General features: G+C 43.0%; 1 protein-coding gene and 1 long non-coding RNA gene across 7 annotated transcripts; one reads left to right on the top strand and one right to left on the bottom strand.

Moving 5' to 3' along the window:
* Positions 1-169: 169 nt before the first annotated feature.
* On the bottom strand, positions 170-22,046 carry hpn (hepsin). Of its 4 annotated transcripts, XM_077528139.1 has the most exons (14): positions 21,700-22,046; positions 21,217-21,351; positions 10,386-10,502; positions 9,968-10,009; positions 9,024-9,153; positions 8,842-8,961; positions 8,595-8,635; positions 8,316-8,481; positions 6,300-6,490; positions 4,682-4,777; positions 4,455-4,597; positions 1,239-1,403; positions 1,083-1,138; positions 170-989 (listed from the first exon to the last, which is right to left on the bottom strand). In XM_077528139.1, exons 2-13 carry the CDS (start codon positions 21,257-21,259, stop codon positions 1,094-1,096), a joined length of 1,299 nt encoding a protein of 432 aa, XP_077384265.1. In that variant the 5' UTR covers positions 21,260-21,351; positions 21,700-22,046; the 3' UTR covers positions 170-989; positions 1,083-1,093. The 4 variants fall into 4 exon arrangements, with proteins under 4 accessions (XP_077384265.1, XP_077384264.1, XP_077384267.1 ...); XM_077528138.1 differs by having other exon boundaries at positions 170-1,138; XM_077528141.1 differs by having other exon boundaries at positions 170-1,138; positions 4,455-4,585.
* Positions 2,452-9,623, top strand: LOC144022929 (uncharacterized). 3 transcript variants are annotated; one of them, XR_013284437.1, is made up of 5 exons: positions 2,452-2,696; positions 2,779-2,834; positions 3,027-3,109; positions 8,878-8,948; positions 9,048-9,623. It is a non-coding gene; the product is annotated as an uncharacterized LOC144022929 (long non-coding RNA). The 3 variants fall into 3 exon arrangements; XR_013284436.1 differs by having other exon boundaries at positions 3,027-3,114; XR_013284435.1 differs by lacking the exon at positions 8,878-8,948 and having other exon boundaries at positions 3,027-3,114.
* Positions 22,047-22,264: the final 218 nt, after the last annotated feature.

Here is a 22,264-nt window from a genome sequence, read left to right as displayed (position 1 = left end):
ACACCACCACTAGTTTAAGTTCACTTTAAAAGCAAGTAGTCACATCTGAAATCATCTTAAAGTACAGTATATGCTGCCACATTTAACACATACAGCTAAATATTTGATTTAAGGAACATAAACAGTATTTCAAAGACATTTTCATGCATCCAGTTACACAACTTCAATCTCCTTTTAATTAAGGCATTTTATTTTTTTGATATTAAAATAAACAATTTTCATCCAGTGCAGCTACACAGCCAGTAACAATAATCATGGTTTTATGTCGCAAATATTTCTGCATATTTTTTTTTACATTATTTTTCTTTCAAAGGGGAAATATAACTCATAGTAGTAACGTTATTGTCTGCTCCAAATTTCTTATCTGTAGAGAAGATTAGCACCTCGTATATAATACTATACTTGAGAATAGTAATTATACAGTACATACTATTATGTAAAACTCAGTACATGCTATTATGTAAAACTACACATATTTTCTGAGAACATGGTTCATTACACTGTTAGCATAAAGAGCCACAGATTATTGGGTAATCCATAACACCATGGATTTAAAAAAAAGATACAGATATGCTACATTCACAAGACAGCAAGTATTATTTACAAAACTGCAAAATATTGGTTTCAATATGACCATTTATCCTCAGTCTTCAGGCATGTCATCATAGAGTTAAGGAAGCAGATCAGAACATAATTGCCATTCCACATATAGCAAGTCATTAAAATGTATGGGGTTCATCATTACTGATCCTTAAAAAGATGACAGTTCTAAACAGCACGAATGAAACTATACAGCACCATGGAGTTCTTTACAACTGTAACCCAAGGACCATTTGGTTCTCATTTGGTGCCACTTGTATACAGTATAGATGGTTCAACCAGGAGGAATGAGTGCTCAATAGTGTTCAAAAGTGCTTCCCTTTTGCATACATGTTAAAACAACACATTTGGATACTATGTGGAGCCTCCATTTTTCAGTGAACGTGGGCCTTTGAAAAAAAAAAAAAAAAACAGGAACTCAAATTAAGTTGACAATTTCAAACACATTCATACTCATTTTTTAGTGAGAGAAGCAGGCATACACGGTTGCACGTCATGTCCGTGCCATTTTGTGAACCCCCGGTGTGTTGTTATAGTTCTGCAGGCCCATAAAAAGCAAAAAAGGAAAAGAAAAAGAATGAACATCAGGTGCAAAAATGTTTTTAATAAGCCACATAAAAGGTAGCAAATCTCTTTACCTTCATGGCAGTAGATAACCATGGCAGAAATCGGGACACCCTGGTGTAAACGCCTGGCTTCTTGGCATCGGCACATCCTATTCCCCAGCTGACCACCCCCAGCAAACGGTATCGGCTGGTTTTGGACAAGCGGTCCTCTGCCATAAACGGGCCGCCACTATCTCCCTGAAATATCGCAAGAATTGAGGGGATTATATAAAACTATAGCATGAGCATATCAGCAACGGCATACACGGCAAAACTCACTCAGAAAAGAAAAAAAACACACACAAAAAACGCACGCTCATAAAAAATATTCACTAAAAAGCCCCAAAATGTACTCACTTTTGGACTGTTTTTTTTTTTTTTTTTGCATTAGTCAGAAGGTTGTTGTTTTTTAATTAGTGACATTATATGACAATATAAATGAGTTTTCTTCGTCTGATTTAGAGATTTTCTGATGCAAGTGAGAGTTCTTTGGAGGCTGAGTGTGAGCGTAAGTCATGTGTGAGAGTTTTTTGTTAAGTGTGAGAGTTTTTGTGAGATTTATTAGTGACAGAGAGGTTATGCGTTGTGTGTGAGAGGTTTAAATGTGAGTTTTGAGTGTGAGAGTTTTTATGTTGTTATTATTATTATTATTATTATTATTATTATTATGTTGTTGTTGTTGTTGTTGTTGTTGTTGTTGTTAATGCACGCACACATTGAGTTCCTCCAAAAATTGACTTAATTCACAGGCATATCACATTCCCTTCATCTGACAAGTAGTGCAGATTTTTAACATAGAAGGGCCAAAACATCTCTAATCAAAATTAAATAGCACTAAAAAACTAGCCACCAGGGGGTGCTAGAACTGCACAAATGCAACCTGACCTTTTTTTAACAGATGTGCTGCATTGAAATATTGTGAACATGACGACGACGATATTGTGGCAATTTTAATATCACAATGTTGCGCTTATTGTGACATCCCTACTTTTTAAGTTGCAGGACAGCTGAAGTTTGGACAGGAAACAGGAGAGAGAGAGAGAAGGAATGATGCTCTACCACCCTAAACACCACCCATGTGTGAGGCTTTTGGGCCTGAGAGGTTTATTGTTGTGTGTGAGATGTTTTTTTCCCATGAGACTGGGAGGTTTTTCGGTTAGCACGAGTTTATTGCTGCTTGAGTGCTTTTGTGTGTGAGAGAGGTTTATAGGCATGTCGTGGATGATTTGTAGGTGAGAGATTTTTTTTTTACTGTATTTAGAGTTTTTATATGTGTGAGAGTTTTTCAATTAGTGTTAGAGAGTGTAAATGAGTTATGAGAAATGGCCACTGGGTGGCAGTTGTGTGCCGTCAGCCTGGGGCGAGCAGTTAATTAAGTTTGAAAGGTTTCACCTGCTCAGGTGACACAGTCTGCGTCACTGTCATTGTTTGACATGCCAAACGTGTGCTACTGCGCCCGACTGCATGTGTTCCTTTTGTTTGGATCTCAATGTAAGTTTGCTTTTGGCAATTTTCTTCGGTTTTCATCACTGCTGTTGTTGATCATCTGTTTACGCATTATTTATTTTTATAGGATGTGGACCTTGTGACTGTTTCAACTCTTTGAGCACCCTTGGTTTGTGGAACGAGGTGCGTTATTTGTCTTGAGTTATTTAATAGATTGTGATGTCTGTTTTAATATTAGGTTAATTGTGTTTATTTCTAGGTATTTATATCTAGGTATATATTTGTATTATTAAAGTTTGTGTAGTTAATTATGTAGCTTTTTGTTGTAAATTTGGTATTGACCCTTTGCTTTCTTTCTGTATTTCTGTTTCATAGTTTTCACGGTGTCTAAAAATAAACCACACGTTTGAAACTCTCCACCATGCGTGATCATTGATGCCAACGGCAGCTACAGAGAGGTTTTGTATGTGGGAGATTTTTGTGTTTATATGAGTGTACAGGTTTTTGTTGTGTGGGTTTTTATGTCAGAGTTTTATTGGTGCATGAGATGTTTTTCAGTAAATATTAGTGAAACATCGTGATATCGTGATATTAAAACTGCCACAACATCGTCGTCGTTATGTTCACGATATTTAAATGCGACACATCTGTTAAGTCGGGTTGATTTCCATTTCCAATGTTTAACTTTCATTAGTGTTTTGGCCCTTATACATATGTTTAAAATCTGCACTAATTGTTAGATGAAGGGAACGTAACATTATTATTATTATTATTATTATTATTATTATTTATGTATTATTATTTTGTTATTAATAATAATAATAATAACATAACATTGCTATTATGTACAAAAGCACAATATTGTGCTTTTTTTTTTAGTATGAGCTCATTTTTTTTTTACAATATTGAGCTTTTTTTAAATATCGCCAGCCTACGGAGCCCCTAAGGTGACATGGTAGAAAAAAAAAAAAAAAAACTTTGCGTTCCCTCGCAAAACATTTTGCGTTCCCTCGCAAAACATTTTGCGTTCCCTCGCAATCTTTGCAAGGGAACGCAATCTTTGCAAGGGAACGCAATCTTTGCGTTCGAACGCAAAGTTGTTTTTTTCGCTTACCGTGTCACCTTAGCTGCACCGTAAACACTTCCGGGTCATCTTCCATGTGAACAAAAGAGACGTGGAGGGAACGTTTGTAAACATGAAACAAAACAGTGGGAAAGCTTTCCCAAAGCGACTAGGATGGAGCATGCATTTTTCCACTGCTTTGTTTACAGGTCGCTTTTGTTCACATGGAAGATGACCCGGAAGTGTTTACGGCGCAGCGAAGGTGACATGGTAGGAGAAAAAAACAACTTGGCGTTCCCTCGCAAAACAACTTTGCATTCGAACGCAAAGATTGCGTTCCCTCGCAAAGATTGCGAGGGAACGCAAAGTTGTTTTGTGAGGGAACGCAATCTTTGCGAACGCAAAATGTTTTGCAAGTTGTTTTTTTTTTTTTCTACCATGTCACCTTCGGGGCTCCGTACCAACCTCCCCACAATATCGTGATAATTATCGTATCGTGAGCTTCATATCGTGATAGCATATCGTGATGGTTAGATATCGTTACATCCCTAGTAAATATGAGAGTTTTGGTTGTTGTGTTACAGGTTTCTTCTGGTGAGCCTGAGAAATTTTTGGTTGTGCATTTATTGGCGTAAGAGAGGGGTTTCATTTTTTGCTTGTGTAAGATGTAAGCCAATTTTAGCCAACAGTATATGGCATCTGGACAACATTAACAGACATATTATTGGATAGAAACTGACCTGGCAGGAATCTGCACCTCCCTTCTCAAGGCCAGCACAGAACATACTGGCGGTGATCTGGTTGTCGTAGTAGTCAGGCCCATTACATATAGCGTCACTGATGACGGGGACGTTCACCTCGTGCAGAACGTCTGTTTGATAAACTTGACGTAAGCATAGAGTCTTATAAGTGACACAATGTTTACATACACTTACACATCATAAATATATATGTGACAAAAATTCACCAGTGAGTCCTAAGCTTCCCCAGCCTATTACTGTGCCCATCTGACCGTCTCTCAGCCTTTGGCCGTATGCTGGCAGGCAAATGGGTTGGATGTATTCTACAAACAGGAAGAAAAAAAGCATGTATAGCGTTTATCATGATATCACTCAACGTAAATATGTAACAAAACAGAGGCAGTTTGGATTTGGATTGCCACCTTAACCTACATTTTTGTCCCTCATATCAAAATGCAGTTTTAAAGCCAAACACTAGATGGCACACGTGATCAAGCTGACTTGCTGTTTTGAGGGCATTCAATTCAAACGCTTCAAAGCTAGCAACAACACGCAAGAAAAATCACTCACCACCAAAGATAAGTAAGTCTATTTTGGCTTCGACTTCAGGTGAACGCTGGTCAAAAGCTTTATGTAAAGCCTGGTTCACACATAAAGACAATTGGGCTGCTTTGTCCCGATATTGCCCCTTCCCGACCAAGGACGTCAAACGCCCGACAATCTTTTGTTTTATAAGATTATCTTATAAGATTGTCTTTATATGTGAGATGTGTTTAATTAAGGGAGTATGACAACTTTGTCAACTAAATGCTTAAACTATAGCCAAATGATTCTACTGCAAAGTGATTAACTCTTTTACTGCCGAAATCCAAAAAAAAAATAAAAATTTTTACTTATCTCTCAAGGCAAAACAAATTATTGTGTGCTATGACTACATAGACATGGTGGATACCATATGAAAGATTGGATTCCCTTCTTTCATTAGAAAATATAACTACCTTATTACGTTCTTTAGTAATCACCATTTTGTCAAGACACATTTTCTTCAAAACAGTAACTTCGACACTAATATTTTTTGTTTTTGTGACGCTCTATGAATTAGATTTAATGTGACGAATGCTTTATTCACGTCATCATTGAAAATGTTCTATTTCCTAAGATCCGACCATGTTTTAATGTAATTTCATACACAGGTGCCCATTGAAAAGAGATACAATGCTGCCATCTGCTGGCCATAGTTTGTGGGTCTTTTATTTTATTTATTTTTTTCGCCCCATTCACAAAGCGGCGCTGTACAAGACGTTGCACTGCCCATTGACAAAAAAAAACAGTTGACGTGATTTGACATTATTGGCGTTACTTGGTGAGCGTGTCCATAATGTCAGTTGCCGTTTTTGGAAGGAAAAAGAGTTAATGGCAATTTCATATGTATATACAGACTTTATTGGCGTTACTTGGTGGACGTGTCCATAATGTCAATTGCCGTTTTTGGCAGGAAAAGAGTTAATGGCAATTTCATATGTATATACAGTATATACATGCCTACATATAACACAAGATTCTATATTATCCATAGATGTTATTTATTTCTATATTTATGTATTTACTTATTTATTTACTTACTTAATCTGTTTGTCTACTATGTTGCCCAGTGATTGGCTGGCGACCAGTTCAACGTGTGACCCGCCTCTGGCCCTAGGTCAGCTGGGATTGTCTCCAGCCCACCTGCAAACCTATACTGCCTAATTCTCACTTTGATCTCCTTTTTAGCTCGTCATATAAAGCAGACATGTCTATGAGGAAGAAAATCCTTGCACGTTTCCTCTCTTCCCCACTACGACCTACCATTGAAAGTGATGGGCTTAGCGAGGGCCACTACGGCAATGTCCCTGCTGTGGTCGTCAATGTAATCGACCACAAAGGGCAGGAAGCTGCTGTGGTAAACGATAGTTTTCACTTCTGCCACGTTGGCATTGGTTGGCTTATTGTAGATGGAACCCATCAACACACGCCAGTGACTAATAGAGCCGTTACGCCTAGTAAAAAGAGAGGGACAAAAAAAAAGAAAAAGACATTGTATATTATTATTATGTAATAAATGAAACATATCTAAACAATCTTAACAAATAGTTGTTGGAAAATTCTGCCTCCTGATCTTATATTGACACTCTCAGGTATTTTTTTTAAACAAAATTTAAAATAAAAAATAATTGTGATCATTTTATTATTGTCTAAATTAACTTTTATCACTAGCCAATGTGGCTGTGAGTCTCAAGTTACCAGCCAATGAAAATTTTCAGTATTTACATCATTAACAAAAAAAAAATTCTTTTTTTTTTTTTTTTTAAATTAGCTCTGCTGTTTCTATTCTGCCTCCCTCACACTATCTCTGTTCGTTTATCGTACTGGTTACACTCTAGGCCAAGGGTGGGCAATCTCGGTCCTCGGGGGCCGGAGTACTGAAGGTTTTGGAGGTTTCCCTCTTCCAACACAAGCTGATTCCAATCAACAGGATCGTTATCAGGCTTATGCCGAGCTTGCTGATGAGCTGATCATATATCAGCTGTGTTGGAGAAGGGAAACATCCAAAACCTGCAGGACTCTGGCCCTCGAGGACAGAGATTGCCCATCCCTGCTCCAGGCTGTTGCGTAAAATACTCAACTCAACTTAATTTATAAAGCGCTTTAAGAACTGGAATTGCCGTATACAAAGTGCTGTACATAAACATAAATATTGGGTGTGCAGTATAAGAATAAGGTAACAAAACAAGAACAAAACAAACATTTTGAAGTTTACAGGGTTTTTTTTTATTTTTTTTACATCAGTAAATTAATAAGTAGGCGAGTGAATAAATAAATAAATAAATGCATAGACTAAACATCAAATTTATACACACCACAAAACACCAAACAAGTCTCATGGTGCGCCAAAAGCCAAAGAATACAGATGTGTTTTAAAAGAGAATAAAGAGGGGGATTGCCTAATATTTAGTGGAAGGTCGTTCCAAAGGGAGGGACCAGCAACAGTAAAGCTGTTAGCCCTCTGTACCTTCAATAGTTTCTGGTCTGCTGACCTGAGGCACCGGGCAGGTGTGTAGGGCTCAGTGAGATAAGGTGGGGCAAGACCATTTAGAGATTTGAAAACAAATAGAAGAATCTTAAAGTGGACTCTAAATTTCACGTGCAGCCAGTGAAGAGAGGCCAGGATAGGGGTTATTTGCTCCCTCTTTTACGGGCACCAGTAAGGAGACGAGCAGCAGCATTTTGGACAAGCTGGAGACGCTGGAGGGAGGACTGGCTGATTCCAAAGTAAAGTGCATTGCAGTAATCCAGCCGAGGTTGAAACAAAGGCATGGATTACCGTTTCTAAGTGCTGCTGAGATAGGAGATTTTTTACCTTAGCCAGCTGCCTAAGATGAAAAAAGCTGGATTTGACAACAGCGGCAATTTGCCGGTCCAGTTTAAAGTCACTGTCCATCTTGACAATCAGGTTTGAGGCTGTTGGCTTTAGATATAAAATAGGCGGATTCACGCTGCCAATGGCCGTATTAAACATCAAGTAGCATTACAGCAAAGTATTTATAGGAACATAAGGTTTAGTTTTTCAGTTATCATTAGTTATGGCTATTCAATGTATTTTTGTTTTGCTTTTGCATTTAAGTACATTTAATAGTTTTTCCTTTTTTACCTTTCCTAGAATTATTACTTCTACTTTAGCTAGAGGGTTTTTTTGGGGGGGGGTTTGTGTTTTTTTTAAGTATCTGTCGGCGACTTCTTTCGTACAGCATGTGAGCACTTTGCCATCAACACTAATAAACAATGATCTTTAATTCATGCATAAAATCAAGTGTTGCATCTTACTTGGGGAAGCAGTGAGCTGCAGAGACCACCCATCGGTCCGAGATGATAGACCCTCCACACTTATGAACTCCATTGTACTGCAAGCTAACCTGCCACGGCCACATGCCCTGCCTCGCTTCCACGCCACCGACTATGCGGTCTGCTGCAAAACTATTCCTGCCACAGTCTGGTGAGGGAGAAGGAATTGATTTGTGGATGAAATGTGAGTGGAGCAGGTTGAGAGGAAAACAAAGGTGAAAAGGAAGCAATTGTGAAAGATGATACAGGTTAATATCTTACCTTGGCATAACAATGTGATGACCTCCTTTCTCTCACAGTCACTGAAACAAAAGTGATGCATATGAAGAAAAGAACTTTCCTAATCAGAATTTAAAATACTGTAAAATGGAATTTAGTCCAGCAAAATATGTTTCATATTGACAACTGGCATGTATTCGAAATTAGTCGATGGGTGAAAGTATGAGGTGAGAGTTGGGTGTGTTTTTACACATCTTACTAGATGAAATTAAAATGTCAGTGTCGTTACCATAGGAACAAAGAGTCTTTGATTTTCTTGCCATAGCTCAGCTCTTCAGTTCTGACACAGAAGAACTCTCCACCATCGCCGCCGACATCTTGCACAGACGCGATTGAGTAATTCACCACACTGAAAATAGCACGCATTCATTTTGCATTGGTCCTACACTGGATCTTTGAAGATGGTCTCACCTGACAAATCCCACTTCTTCACAGATGACACTAGCCAGAAGCTCATTGGCTGAGGAGGAACACACCTGACGCCACCTCTTCTGAGTGGCGTCGAAGACTCTGAGATGTTGGTCAGCAGAATTTACTTGGACTGTTTGTGATGAAATACACATCTTAGCGGGTTTTGACAGTGACACACAAAGTGTTTACTCTCCAATGTAATTAATTTAATCTGTAGAATTTTTGTGTGTGTAATGAACACGTGCAAACAACCACAACATTTTGACCACATGCATTAGGTAATGCCCTTGAATACAAAAGCTGTATCAAATATTCTGCCTTCCCAATGAAAGAAATGTGCCGCACTATTACTATACAATACTGGATGTTTATTACTGATGTTTGAAGTGGTGTAGAACTGTACTGCACAACTCTTACAACAACACTGTAACATTGCGTAAAAGGGAAGTCAACACAAAAATGTTCCTTACAAATATGCTCTATGCAGCCCCACTAATCTAAACATGGTATTCTTATTAATAATGTGAGTGTGGAACATCAGTTAAGCAGCAAAATCCACCTGTTTTGAGCCATCTTGGGGGGCAGCCATTTTGCCACTCTCTGGTGACTAAAAAATGACATCAGTTGCTCAGGGCTTCGGTAACAACCAATCATGGCTCATCTATTATCTAAAGCTGAAGGTGATTTGCTGTTCCTGAGCCCGGAGCAACTGTGGTGTCATTTTCAGTCGCCAGAAAGTGGCAAAATGGCCGCCCCCTGATGTGGATAAAATGGTTGGATTATTACTCCTATTCCACAAAACGCAGTATTAATCAGAATGCCGTGTTTAGAGTAGTGGGGATACTGTATAGAAAAATTTGGGGTTAACCAGATATCCTGGGTTGTGTAAGTGGTCATGTTGGAGGTGGCCACGGTAGGCAAGTTAGTATATTTTGAAAAATTACCATCGTAGTATCCCATCTCTTCTTCCACAGTGCAATATGTAACTACATAGGAGACAAGAAAATCACACATTAATTGAGGCAGTGCGTATTTTTTAAAGAATGTGTTTTAACTCTTTGACTGCCAAAAACGTTGAATAACAATCAGTAAAATCACGACATATGCCGCCATAAATGTTAAATGACGTCAACTAAGTTTTTTATTTTATTTTTTATTTTTTTTCAGTGCAACGTCTAAGTCATTGCCTGGTCATTGGGTTGTGGAATCAAAAACACTCTAACTATGGCCAGTAGGGAAGCATTTTATCTCTTTTTGTGAACGATCAAAACCTTTGTCATATCAGTTTTTTTTTTTTTTAATAACGTGTGGCAGTAAAAGAGTTAATATGTATGTACAGTATTTTCTACTGTGTTTGTATACATATCTGACCGATGACCCAGATTGCTGCTCCAATGGTTCCCAAGGCCATTAGTATCACACACACACCCATCAGGCGGAAAGGTGTTAACACACAGGTGAGCGAGATCCCACTGCTCCCTGCACACACACATGAATGCGTGTACGTCTGACCAGCAGAGACGCAAACTATACGAGCAACATTAGGACGCACAATAATTGCTATTAATGTAGTAAATGTAGATAACAATGCATATGTTTTACTCTGAATAGAAATCAATTCAGAGGACATGGACAAGGTAACAAGCTGTTTTGGCACGTGGTGACAACCAATGATCAATCATCTAAGCAGGGGTTAGCAACCTTAAACACCAAGAGACACTTGGATCGTCTCCCACAGAAAAATTATACTTCACTAGAGAAGACAAAATTTCATTTCTCCATGTGACAGAAAAAAATATGAACTCTGAAAAAAGTCGCTTGATTTTCAAATGAAGTAGTCAACGTCCAAAGAAGTCCTCCTCTATGAAATTAACTCCAAATTAAAAGTAACCACCAGCTGCAAACCAAAAATTCCCTCTCCTTCTGTGTTCTGACATCATTTTTATCGCATGTGGGGTGTGCAACTGTCAACTTGAATTTAAAAAGGATTATTTAACTAAACAATATAATTACCCAAATAATGTATTTATTTTACCTGGTAGATGTCAGTTTTGAACCTCAGCAGCACAGCGCATCGCCACATTAGGGCTGTTAGACTTAACCTTCATCTCAATACATGATTGTAAGCTGTCATGAGGCACGTAGTGTAGTTCAACATGGCATTAAATGTTATTTTTCCTTCAGAAACCTTTCTTTGATTTATCAATGGTTTACCTACCGGGGGTAAAATGTGTATCCCACATTGCCGCTGTTATGCATATTTGGTGCAACAAACATCCATCCATCCATTTATCGGTCAGGTTGTGGGGGCAGCAGCTTTAGCAGGGAAGCCCAGACCTCCCTCTCCCCAGCCACTTCAACCAGCTCCTCCAGCGGTATCCCAAGGCGTTCCCAGGCCAGCCGAGAAACATAGTCTCTCCAGCGTGTCATGGGTCATCCCCGGGGCCTCCCGCCGGTGAGACATGCCCGGAACACCTCCCCAGGGAGGCGTCCCAGAGGCATCCGAACCAGATGCCCGAGCCACCTCAGCTGGCGCCTCTCCCCGCGGAGGAGTAGCGGCTCGACCCTGAGTTCCTCCCGGTTGACCGAGCTACTTACCTTATCTCTAAGGGAGAGAGCCCGGACACCCTGCGGAGGAAACTCATTTCAGCCACTTGTATCTGGGATCTTGTTCTTTCAGTCATGACCCACAGCTCGTGACCATAGGTAAGGGTAGAAAATTGAGAGCTTCACCTTTTGCCTCAGCTCTTTCTTCACCACAGCGGACCGATACAGAGCCCGTATCACTGCAGATGCTGCACCGATCTGCCTGTCGATCTCCCGCTGCCTCCTGCCCTGAATCGTGAACAAGACCCCAAGAAACTTGAACTCCTCCACTTGGGGCAGGATCTCATCCCCAACCCGGAGAGAGCACACCACCCTTTTCCGACTGAGGACCATGGTCTCGGATTTGGAGGTGCTGATCCTCATCCCAGCAGCTTCACTCCTTGGTACCTTACTGTGGTGGAGGAGTTTGTGTGTCCCAGTGATCCTAGGCTATGTTGGCTGGGGCTTTATGCCTCTGGCAGAGTCGCCCATGGCAAACAGGCCCTAGGTGAGGGGCCAGTCAAAGCATGGCTCAAAGACCCCTTTGCGTTTCCCTTGCCCAGATGCAAGTGACCGGGCCCCCCCTCTGGAGCCAGGCCCGGAGGTGGGGCTCGTTGGCGAGCGCCTGTTGGCCGGGCCTGCACCCATGGGGCTCAGCCGGGCACAGCCTGAAGAGGCAGCGTGGGTCACCCTTCGTATGGGCTCACCACCGGTGGGAGGGGCCAAAGGGGTCGGGTGCACAGGGGGGTGGCAGCCAAGGGTGGTCCGATCCCAGCTACAGAAGCTAGCTCTTGGGACATGGAATGTCACCTCTCTGACAGGTGCAACAAACAAATCAATAATAATGAAAACATTTCTGTATTGTTACAAAATCACATTCATCATGTTTCCACTTTATTTGAAAATAAATGAAGTAAAAATAAAAACAAATTGAAATAAAATATGCAATATTTTGTTTCCAAAGTCACCTAGTTCCAAAGCGGAAGGATGGAAGAGCCAAATGCGGCTCTGGATCCGCAGGTTGCCTACCACTGGGCAAAAGTCTAATGTCCATACAACAAGTGACACGAAGCGAGGAGGTAGGACTCAGACGCAGAGTGACAGTTGGCCAACAAGGCTGCAGCTTTAATCAATTCGAACCAAAAACACCTCTCAAGGAGGGAAAAAAGGCAGAACAAAAAGAGCTCCAAACTGGAGAATAAACAAGGGCACTCAAAAACAGGGACAACTAAAGGTGCTCCGCTAGGGAGGAAAACAAGGGGCAAACTAAGGGCGCAAGACAAGGCAAGGCAAGACATCGAACAAGGACTGTGAAACAAGGACTGTGAGGACGCTTCCATGCACTGAGATGTGACACTTCGGCAACGGAGGGGAGAATGCAGGTGGCTTTTATGTCCGGGTTGATTGGGAACAGGTGGTGGTGATCATGGGCGTGGACCGGTAATCAGTGAGCTGCAGGAAGGGTAAGTGACCTGGGATGAGATGAGTTAGTAATTTCAAAATAAAACAGGAACCTGACTGTGACAAATAAAAGCTTGACCCGCCACTCTGGTGGCGGCGTGACAGTACCCCCCCCTCAACGGCCGGCTCTCGACGGCCCAGGAATCTCGGGGTGTTCATCATAGAATTCGTCGATGAGGGAGGGGTCCACGATGAACCGGGCGGGCACCCACTGCCTCTCTTCTGGCCCGTAACCCTCCCAATCCACCAGGTATTGGTGTCCCCGGCCCCGCTTTCTGACGTCCAACAACTTTCTGACTTTATACACCGGGCCCCCCTCCACCATCTCCGGAGGGGGCGGCGCAGGCTCGGGCGGGACCAGGGAACTGTCCTGGACTGGCTTGACCTGACTCACGTGGAAGGTGGGGTGGGCGCGGAGGGATCGAGGCAGGCGAAGGCGCACGGCGGCAGGACCTATGGTCTTGGCAATCGGGAAAGGCCCCACGAATCTAGGGGCCAACTTTGGACATGGTACTTTGAGATGAAGGTGTTTTGTGGAAAGCCATACCTTTTGGCCTGGCTGGTAATTGGGTGCGGCCTTCCTCTTCCGGTCAGCAGCTCTTTTCACCCTGTCGCCTTGACGCTGTAGTGCCAGTCGAGCTGCTGACCAGATTCGGCGACATCTGCGGACCATGGCGAGAACCGAGGGAACTGAGGCTTCCTCCTCCAGGTCCGCGAAGTACGGTGGATCGTATCCGTGAACACATTTGAATGGCGTGATTCCTGTGGCAGAGGTGGGTAAGGAGTTATGTGCAAGTTCGACCCATACCAAGTTCTTGCCCCAAGTTGATGGGTTTTGGGAGACCAAGCATCGAAGTCCGGTCTCCAGCTGCTGGTTAAGCCTCTCAGCTTGTCCGTTGGCCTCCGGGTGGTAACCTGAGGTTAGGTTCGCCTTTGCCCCTATGGCCCTGCAGAACTCCCTCCAAAAACGAGAAACAAACTGGGGACCGCGGTCCGACACTATGTGCCGCGGGAATCCATGAATCCTGAACACTTGGTCGATCATGACTTCTGCTGTTTTTTTGGCGGAGGGTAGTTTGGGTAATGGAATGAATCGGACCATCTTTGAGAAGCGATCAACAACTGTAAGTATTGTGGTTTTACCATTTGATGTGGGGAGTCCAGTGACAAAATCCATTGAGATTTCAGCCCAGGGTCTTGAGGGGATCGGCAGAGGCTGAAGGAGACCCATCCGGGGTTGAGTCGACGACTTATTCCGAGCACAGACTGGGCAGGCCTTTACATATTCCTGTATCGAGGATTCCATAGAAGGCCACCAGAATCTTCGGGCGACAGCGAACAGGGTCCTGCGAGTACCTGGGTGACAAGACAGACGAGAGGTGTGTGCCCAGTTGATCACCTGTGCTCTTAGGGCCTCCGGGACGAACAGCCGCCGTGGTGGGCACTCCTTTGGCGTGACTGTGTCCTGGAGTGCCTCCTTGACCTCCTCTTCTATTTGCCAAGACATGGTTCCTATTATGCAGTCTTTAGGCAGGATGGGTTCTGGTTCGATGGCTGTGGTTTCCGGGTCATGAATTCGTGAGAGAGCGTCTGCTTTGACATTCTTGCTTCCGGGTCTGTAGGTCAAAGAAAAAGAAAATCTGTTAAAAAACAAGGACCACCTGGCCTGTCGGGGGTTCAATCTTTTTGCTTGGCGCAGGTACTCCAGGTTCCGGTGATCCGTCCATATAATGAAAGGGTGTTCCGCACCCTCCAGCCAATGCCTCCACTCTTCTAGGGCGACCTTTACAGCCAGCAATTCTCGGTCTCCAACGCTGTAGTTGCGCTCGGCCTTTGAGAGTTTCCGAGACAAGAAGGCGCAGGGGTGCACTTTTCCATCCTCCTGGCTCCTTTGGGATAGCACGGCTCCGACACCCAGATTTGAGGCATCTACCTCGACAATGAACTGGCGGGTAGGATCGGGCACTCTGAGTATTGGAGTCTCTGTGAAACGTTTCTTGAGTTGGTTGAATGCGGTATTGGCTTCCGGGGTCCAGGCAAAGCGTTGCTGTGGAGAGGTCAAGGCATGGAGTGGAGCTGCGATGGAGCTGAAGTTGCGGATAAAGCGTCTGTAAAAGTTGGCGAATCCCAGGAATTGTTGCACCTTCTTCCTGGATTCAGGTGTGGGCCAGTCCCTGACAGCGCTGACCTTCTCCGACTCCATCTCGACCTTGCCCGGGGATACCACGAATCCCAGAAATGAGATGGTGTCGGTGTGAAAAAGGCTCTTCTCAGCCTTTACATAGAGTTGATGGTCAAGCAGGCGTTTCAGGACTTGGGTAACGTGGTGCTGGTGGGTCTTCAAGTCCGGTGAGTAGATCAAAATGTCGTCCAAATAAACATATACGAACTGGTCGATGAAGTCCTTGAGCACGTCATTAATCATGGCCTGGAAAACTGCTGGCGCATTCGTGAGTCCAAAGGGCATGACTAAGTATTCATAGTGGCCTCTGGGAGTATTAAAGCCGGTCTTCCACTCATCCCCTGCACGAATACGGACGAGATGATAGGCGTTTCGAAGATCTAATTTGGTGAACACCTTGGCTTGCTGGAGCTGGTCAAATACTGAGGACATCAGAGGCAGAGGATAACGGTTCTTGACTGTGATTTCATTCAAAGGGCTGTAGTCAATACAAGGACGTAACGAACCATCCTTCTTGCCCACGAAGAAAAAACCAGCTCCAGCTGGCGATGACGATGGCCGTATAAGTCCTGCTTTCAAAGACGTGTCGATGTTCGTGAGACATTCAAGGCTTTGCGTTCGGGGCCCGAAACCGAGTACAATCTCCCCTTGGGAATGGAAGACCCAGGAATCAGCTCAATTGCACAGTCATAGGATCGATGTGGGGGAAGTGACATGGCCTTGGTTTTGCTGAACACCTCCCTGAGAGGATGATAGCAGGTGGGAACGGTGTTCAGGTCCGGGTATTCCTGGTCATTCACAAGAGTCACCTGTCGGACGGCAGCGGGAGGTGCCTCTGCCGCTGGCCGCTCCAACCCATGGTGTTCACAGTCCTTTCCCCAGTCCAGGACTTGCCCCGATCGCCAGTCGATGCGGGGGTTGTGCAACTGCAACCAGGGGTGTCCCAGGACCAGTGTGTGTGATGGGGAGCTCAAGACATGAAAACGAAGGAGTTCTCTGTGCTGCCCAATGTGAATCTCGAGTGGCTCTGTGACATGCGTGATGAGAAATAAGTCTTTCCCATTGAGCGCCCTGGCCCTCATATGGGTGGAAAGTGGCTCCGTGCCTGCCTGCAATCTTTCCACCAGACCCCAATCCATGAGGCTCTCGTCCGCTCCAGAGTCAATGAGAGCTAGTAGGTCTGTGGAAATGGCATTGCCGGAAATCGTGACTTGCGTGAGTTTTCGGTTCTTGACCTGTTTGGGAGTCTCGGAAGTCACCGGAGGGCCTCGCTTGGTGGGACAAGCTACCACCAAATGTCCTCTTTCTCCACAATAGTAGCACCGCCCCTCTTGACGACGTCGCTGGCGTTCATGGTGAGTCAGTCGGGCGCGGTCCAGCTGCATCGGCTCCTCGCCAATCTCGCTGGACCTCCCCATGGTGGACGACTGGAGAGGCGCCCCTTGTGGTGACTCCATTGCTGCGGGGTGCCGAAAGAATTCGGAGCCGGTCCTTCGATGGTGACCGTTGGTGTGCATGAGATCTCGCCGTCGGTGATCGATGCGGATGGCCAGCGAGATCAACGAGTCCAAGTCGCTAGGTAAGTCCACGGGTAGTAGGAGTTCTTGCATAGCGGCGGAGAGCCCCTTCAAAAAAATGATCAAAGAGGGCTGTCTCATTCCAGCCACTCTTGGCCGCTAGAGTTCGGAATCGGATCGCATAGTCATTAACCGATTCTCGGCCTTGTCTGAGATTACTTAGCTCTCGAGTCTTTTCCCGATCCATGTTGGTGGAATCGAAAACAAGACGAAGTGCCCTGCTAAACCCGGCTGCAGTTGAGCAAGTCGGGGAGTGCCGTGCCCATTCCGTGGTGGCCCAGTCTCTGGCTCGTCCAGTCAGATGTGAAATCATGAAGGCCACACGGGAACGGTCGGTGGGGAAAGCCTGTGGCGAAAGTTCAAAATGTAAGTCGCATTCGGTCAGGAATGCCTGACATTGTCCTTGGTCTCCCGAGTATCGCTCCGGGGAAGCCAGTCTCAACCCCGCCCCGGTCAAGGCTGGAGTTGGGTTCGGTGGTTCTGCGGTCTCTGGTTTCGTGATGGCCGGCGTGGAGTGTCGCAGGTGGCTCATTAGCTCCTGCACCTGTCCAGCGAGCTCTCCCATCCGGGTGACCATCGCCTGCTGGAGCTCCTCTGTCTGCGACAGGCGGGCGGCCTGTCGTCGAAGTGCAGCCTCCAACTTCTCCGCTGGGTCCATGCTGGCCGAAGTGTACTGACACGAAGCGAGGAGGTAGGACTCAGACGCAGAGTGACAGTTGGCCAACAAGGCTGCAGCTTTAATCAATTCGAACCAAAAACACCTCTCAAGGAGGGAAAAAAGGCAGAACAAAAAGAGCTCCAAACTGGAGAATAAACAAGGGCACTCAAAAACAGGGACAACTAAAGGCGCTCCGCTAGGGAGGAAAACAAGGGGCAAACTAAGGGCGCAAGACAAGGCAAGGCAAGACAAGACATCGAACAAGGACTGTGAAACAAGGACTGTGAGGACGCTTCCATGCACTGAGATGTGACACTTCGGCAACGGAGGGGAGAATGCAGGTGGCTTTTATGTCCGGGTTGATTGGGAACAGGTGGTGGTGATCATGGGCGTGGACCGGTAATCAGTGAGCTGCAGGAAGGGTAAGTGACCTGGGATGAGATGAGTTAGTAATTTCAAAATAAAACAGGAACCTGACTGTGACAAATAAAAGCTTGACCCGCCACTCTGGTGGCGGCGTGACAACAAGAAGCTTGAGGATATAGTGCCATAACTGCTCTCCGTGTTTCTTCTAAGTGTCGACACACTGCAAGCTGATGCTTCGAGGCAACGAGACATGGATTTTTTTTTTTAACTGAAGAAGTGCAAACTTTGCTGAATCTTTTTGTTAGCTGATAAAATGTTTCGCCAATTCATAACTGGATTCGGCTTCCCTCCATTTCGTTTCATCACACATCATCTTTACTATATATATATATATATATATATATATATATATATATATATATATATATATATATATATATATATATATATATATATATTAGGGGTGCTAAAAAAATCGATTCGGCAATATATCGCGATACTACATCGCGCAATTCTCGAATTGATTCAATAGGCGGCTGAATCGATTTTTAAACTTCCATTGTTAATGGAAAAATATTCAACAAAACATCTTACTTTGGGTTAGGGTTCACACCTTAAGCATGGAAGAATGTTTTATGAACGTAACATTAAGCCTTAATATTTTATTTTAATGCTGTTCAAGCATCAAACAGATTACAACCTGTATAAGACTGAAGACAAATAAATAATACATTTTCATACAAATCTTACACTCTACAAGTTTACTGATTAGCATTTTCTAAATTTGAATGAAAAAAATCGCAACAATGGACTTATAAATTCGTATCGGGATTAATCGGTATCGAATCGAATCGGGACCTGTGAATCATGATACGAATCGAATCGTCAGGTACTAGGCAATTCACACCCCTAATATATATATATATATATATATATATATATATATATATATATATATATATATATATATATATATCCATCCATTTTCTTGACCGCTTATTCCTCACAAGGGTCGCAGGGGGGTGCTGGCGCCTATCTCAGCTGGCGCAGGACACCCTGGACTGGTTGCCAGCCAATCGCAGGGCACACAGAGACGAACAACCATCCACACTCACAAGCGGGCACGGGGAGAACATGCAAACTCCACCCAGGAAGGCCGGAACCTGGACTCGAACCGGAGTCCTCAGAACTGGGAGGCGGACGTGCTAACCACTCGGCCACCGTGCCGCCCATATATATATATATATATTTACCAGCAATAGCACAACAGTGATATTGATAATGATTTACATTTAAAATCATGCTCACTTGAGTTTCACCATGCCACGAGTTGTGCATGTTAACGCATAAACAGCATATGTAGTCCAAGCAAAGTTTGAATTGTTTTGACTGGACACAAATGCAGAATTGAGGCCACACTTACCCAAGATTGACAAAAGTTTATTTATATTAAGGTGAGGTTGTTATTCGACAATTTCTGACTTTTAGAACAATAAATGGCAGCTTTCTTTACAAGGATTTCACAACACTACCTACTTTCATAGAAAGCACACTGCGCCGTGGCACAAATATCAACGTATCTTGATTTTCGTATGTAGCTTGCTAGCTATTAGCATACAGTATTATTAGAAATTGGCTGTTATCTATTGGAAAATACATCACAATTGCGCAGGACAGCCACTGATTAAATGAAGGCTCTCAGCACTCGGGGGAAGGTCGCCTCATGCCAGAAATTCGAAGTATGTACTTGGGCCTCGTTTTAGCGCCATCCAAAAGATTCGGACACTTGAAATGGTGAAAAAGTGTTCAACGCTATATCTCAACACTTCAGTGCTAAATCGTTCTTAGTCTGTGTACGTTTTCAGCACTTATCTTCAAACATAGGTAATGCATTTAGAAATACAGTGCTCAACATAAATGAGTACGCGCCACCAGGTTTGTAAAAACACCTTTAGTTTCCTTTCACAATTAAGGTCTTTGTGGAAAGGTCACAGGCAAGGGGCATAGGTGGAAGAGACCAGATAAATATTCAAAGCCAGTTTGTCAAGAGTCTGTCTGTCAAGAGCCTAAGCTTGGCAGAGAACCCCAGGAATTTATGTCCCGTTGAGAACATCATTTTGAGCCGGGCCACTGCTTAAATTTCATATTGAAAATACTTTTTTTTTTTTTTTAGGGCCCCCGTCAGTCATAGGCCCTGAGAATCATTTTCACTATTCTGCCCATCAGTGCTTTGGCGATGTCCAAAAGGGACAAAACCTATCATGATGCTAAACATTCTTTTCCCCTCTGTTTCCCTCGGGGCATCTCTTGAAGCAATCACAGCAGCAAGAACAAGAGCTCCATTGTCAACTTCTACCTGAGACCACTACTGCATCTTTGCTCTGAGTTCCTGGCTTATTTTCTGCTTTATTGGACCTTCCTTACTAGATACATTTATTCTGAGTTGTTGTTGTTGTTGTTATTGTTGTTGTTTTTTTTAATGATTCCACTTGTCGTACATGTGGTGAAAGATAGTTTTGTCTCTGCCATAATTAGGAATGCACACGTCACAGAAATGCAACGGCAAAGGAAAATATTTTCAATAATCACTGAGGAATGATCAGGGCAGTTTCATTCTTGACCGTGAAAATGTGTCATAAAGTTGATAGTAGCCTGATGTTTATTCAGTCTCCTGAGAAACATCAGCAGTGAATATCCTTTTGACCCGTTACTGACGTTTGGACTTTGGGAAACATTCTAAAACAAACTCGAAACAGCAGGATTATTCCTTTAAAAAATGTCTGACTTTTTTTCAAAAACAATGCTGAGCTAAATTCAACATAACTTCACTCCAATTTAAATAGGAAATGAGGCATTAATGTGTCCGCACCATAGCCAGCTCGCTTCCTGACAGCAAAAATTGTGCTTTCAAAAATAATAATCAGCAGGAGACCTCAGTCGATGCCAGGGTTCACATTGAAGCACAATACAGCAGTGGCCTGAATATTCATTCTACATTCACAGTCAACACCTTGTGCACCTCATCGAGATAAGAAACTGCCCAAAGCTACAACTACAAATGCTGTACAAGCAACTCATCCATGGCACTCACGTTGAGGATCTCCACAGTATGCCAAGTGGAACCACAAAGGCTTATTTCATGCCATTGACCAAATAAATAGGAATAGATCATTTATCTTGTCTGGGATGTCGAATTGACAAATAGAGGCAAAGATATGCCATCAGCTTGGAACAAATCTGTTAATAGTTAACAATAGTCAAATGGACTGATGTCTGCTCACTGTCCAAATGCAGACAACATGCAGCATGGCCAACAGAACATTTCATTATGAGCATGCGTGTGTGTGCGTTGTATTTACTTACATTTACTCCTCTTCCCCTCCTTAACAATTTTTTCAGCATACATCTGTGCCGAATAGGAGGGAAACACAAGTGCAGAAGATGTCCTCTTCACCTCTTCCTTCTTCACGCCCTTGATTTCTTGGGGCACCAATGCCACTAAAAAGATAGATAGATCCATCTGATATCGAAACCGGCAAAGAACCTCCAAGTTTTAAGATTTTTATATCTTAAATGCCTGTATACCTATTATTATTATTATTATTATTATTATTATTATTATTATAAATTAGGTATATATTGAGATAATATAGGAATAGTGTATATCTGCATCTGAAAATAATTTTCTCAATTTCATTATAGACTGTAGGAAAATATTTTACTCACATTAATGTACATTTGAAGAAACTTAAATGGCTAAGCTTTCATCAAACATTAGCGTTTGGTAACTTTCTCCACAGACAGTCCAGCTTTCCAAATTCAAATGCATCTTTTAAGTCGGCTCACCTTGTCTCCTCTTAAAGCAGGTGGAGTGTACTGGTAGTTTCCTACAGAACTACACAGGAAATTGCCTTAGTCCACTGGTGACAAGAAATGACAAAAACTATATGTATATTTGAGCGTTGTCAGTTCGAAGTATAAAAGTTTTTCGTCAGTGCCTTTGGGTTCGGTTACTGACCCCAGCGAAGAGCTGGAGAAAAAAAAAAAAAAAAGTTTGTGCGTCGTTTTTTTTTTTTTTTCCTTTCACGCTGTCTATCAACCGAAACCACCGGCGTCAGCAAGCAATATGAAGTGCAACACCATTTGAAAGTCTATAGCTGAGGAGGAATTTGGATGGCTGTCACTCGATGCTTTGTCGTTCTAACTTCTAAGTGGACGTTCTGTGAGAAGGAAAGGAGGAGGGACGCGCGTGACGTAATGACCGGACTTGTGTCCACTCGCTGCTTAAATTAAATTAAATTAAATAAATAAATAAATAAATAAATAAATAAATAAATACGAATATAGAAACGATCATTCAAAATCTAATTTAAAAATATATATTTATAAAAGGAAATAAAAACAACCAAAT

This window comes from Festucalex cinctus, chromosome 7, assembly GCF_051991245.1.
Source record: "Festucalex cinctus isolate MCC-2025b chromosome 7, RoL_Fcin_1.0, whole genome shotgun sequence".
NCBI lineage: Eukaryota > Metazoa > Chordata > Actinopteri > Syngnathiformes > Syngnathidae > Festucalex > Festucalex cinctus.
The sequence above is the reverse complement of the archived record's forward strand: the minus strand, read 5'-3'. Positions and strand labels throughout refer to the sequence as shown.

Coding starts and splice junctions, on each gene's coding strand:
- hpn (XM_077528138.1), bottom strand. CDS start 21,259: ATGTATGCTGAAAAAATTGTTAAGGAGGGGAAGAGGAGTAAAT. Junction 8,482..8,594: donor CATCACATTGTTATGCCAAG/GTAAGATATTAA, acceptor CTCCCTCACCAG/ACTGTGGCAGGAATAGTTTT. Junction 6,491..8,315: donor GCAGCTCACTGCTTCCCCAA/GTAAGATGCAAC, acceptor TCTTTTTACTAG/GCGTAACGGCTCTATTAGTC.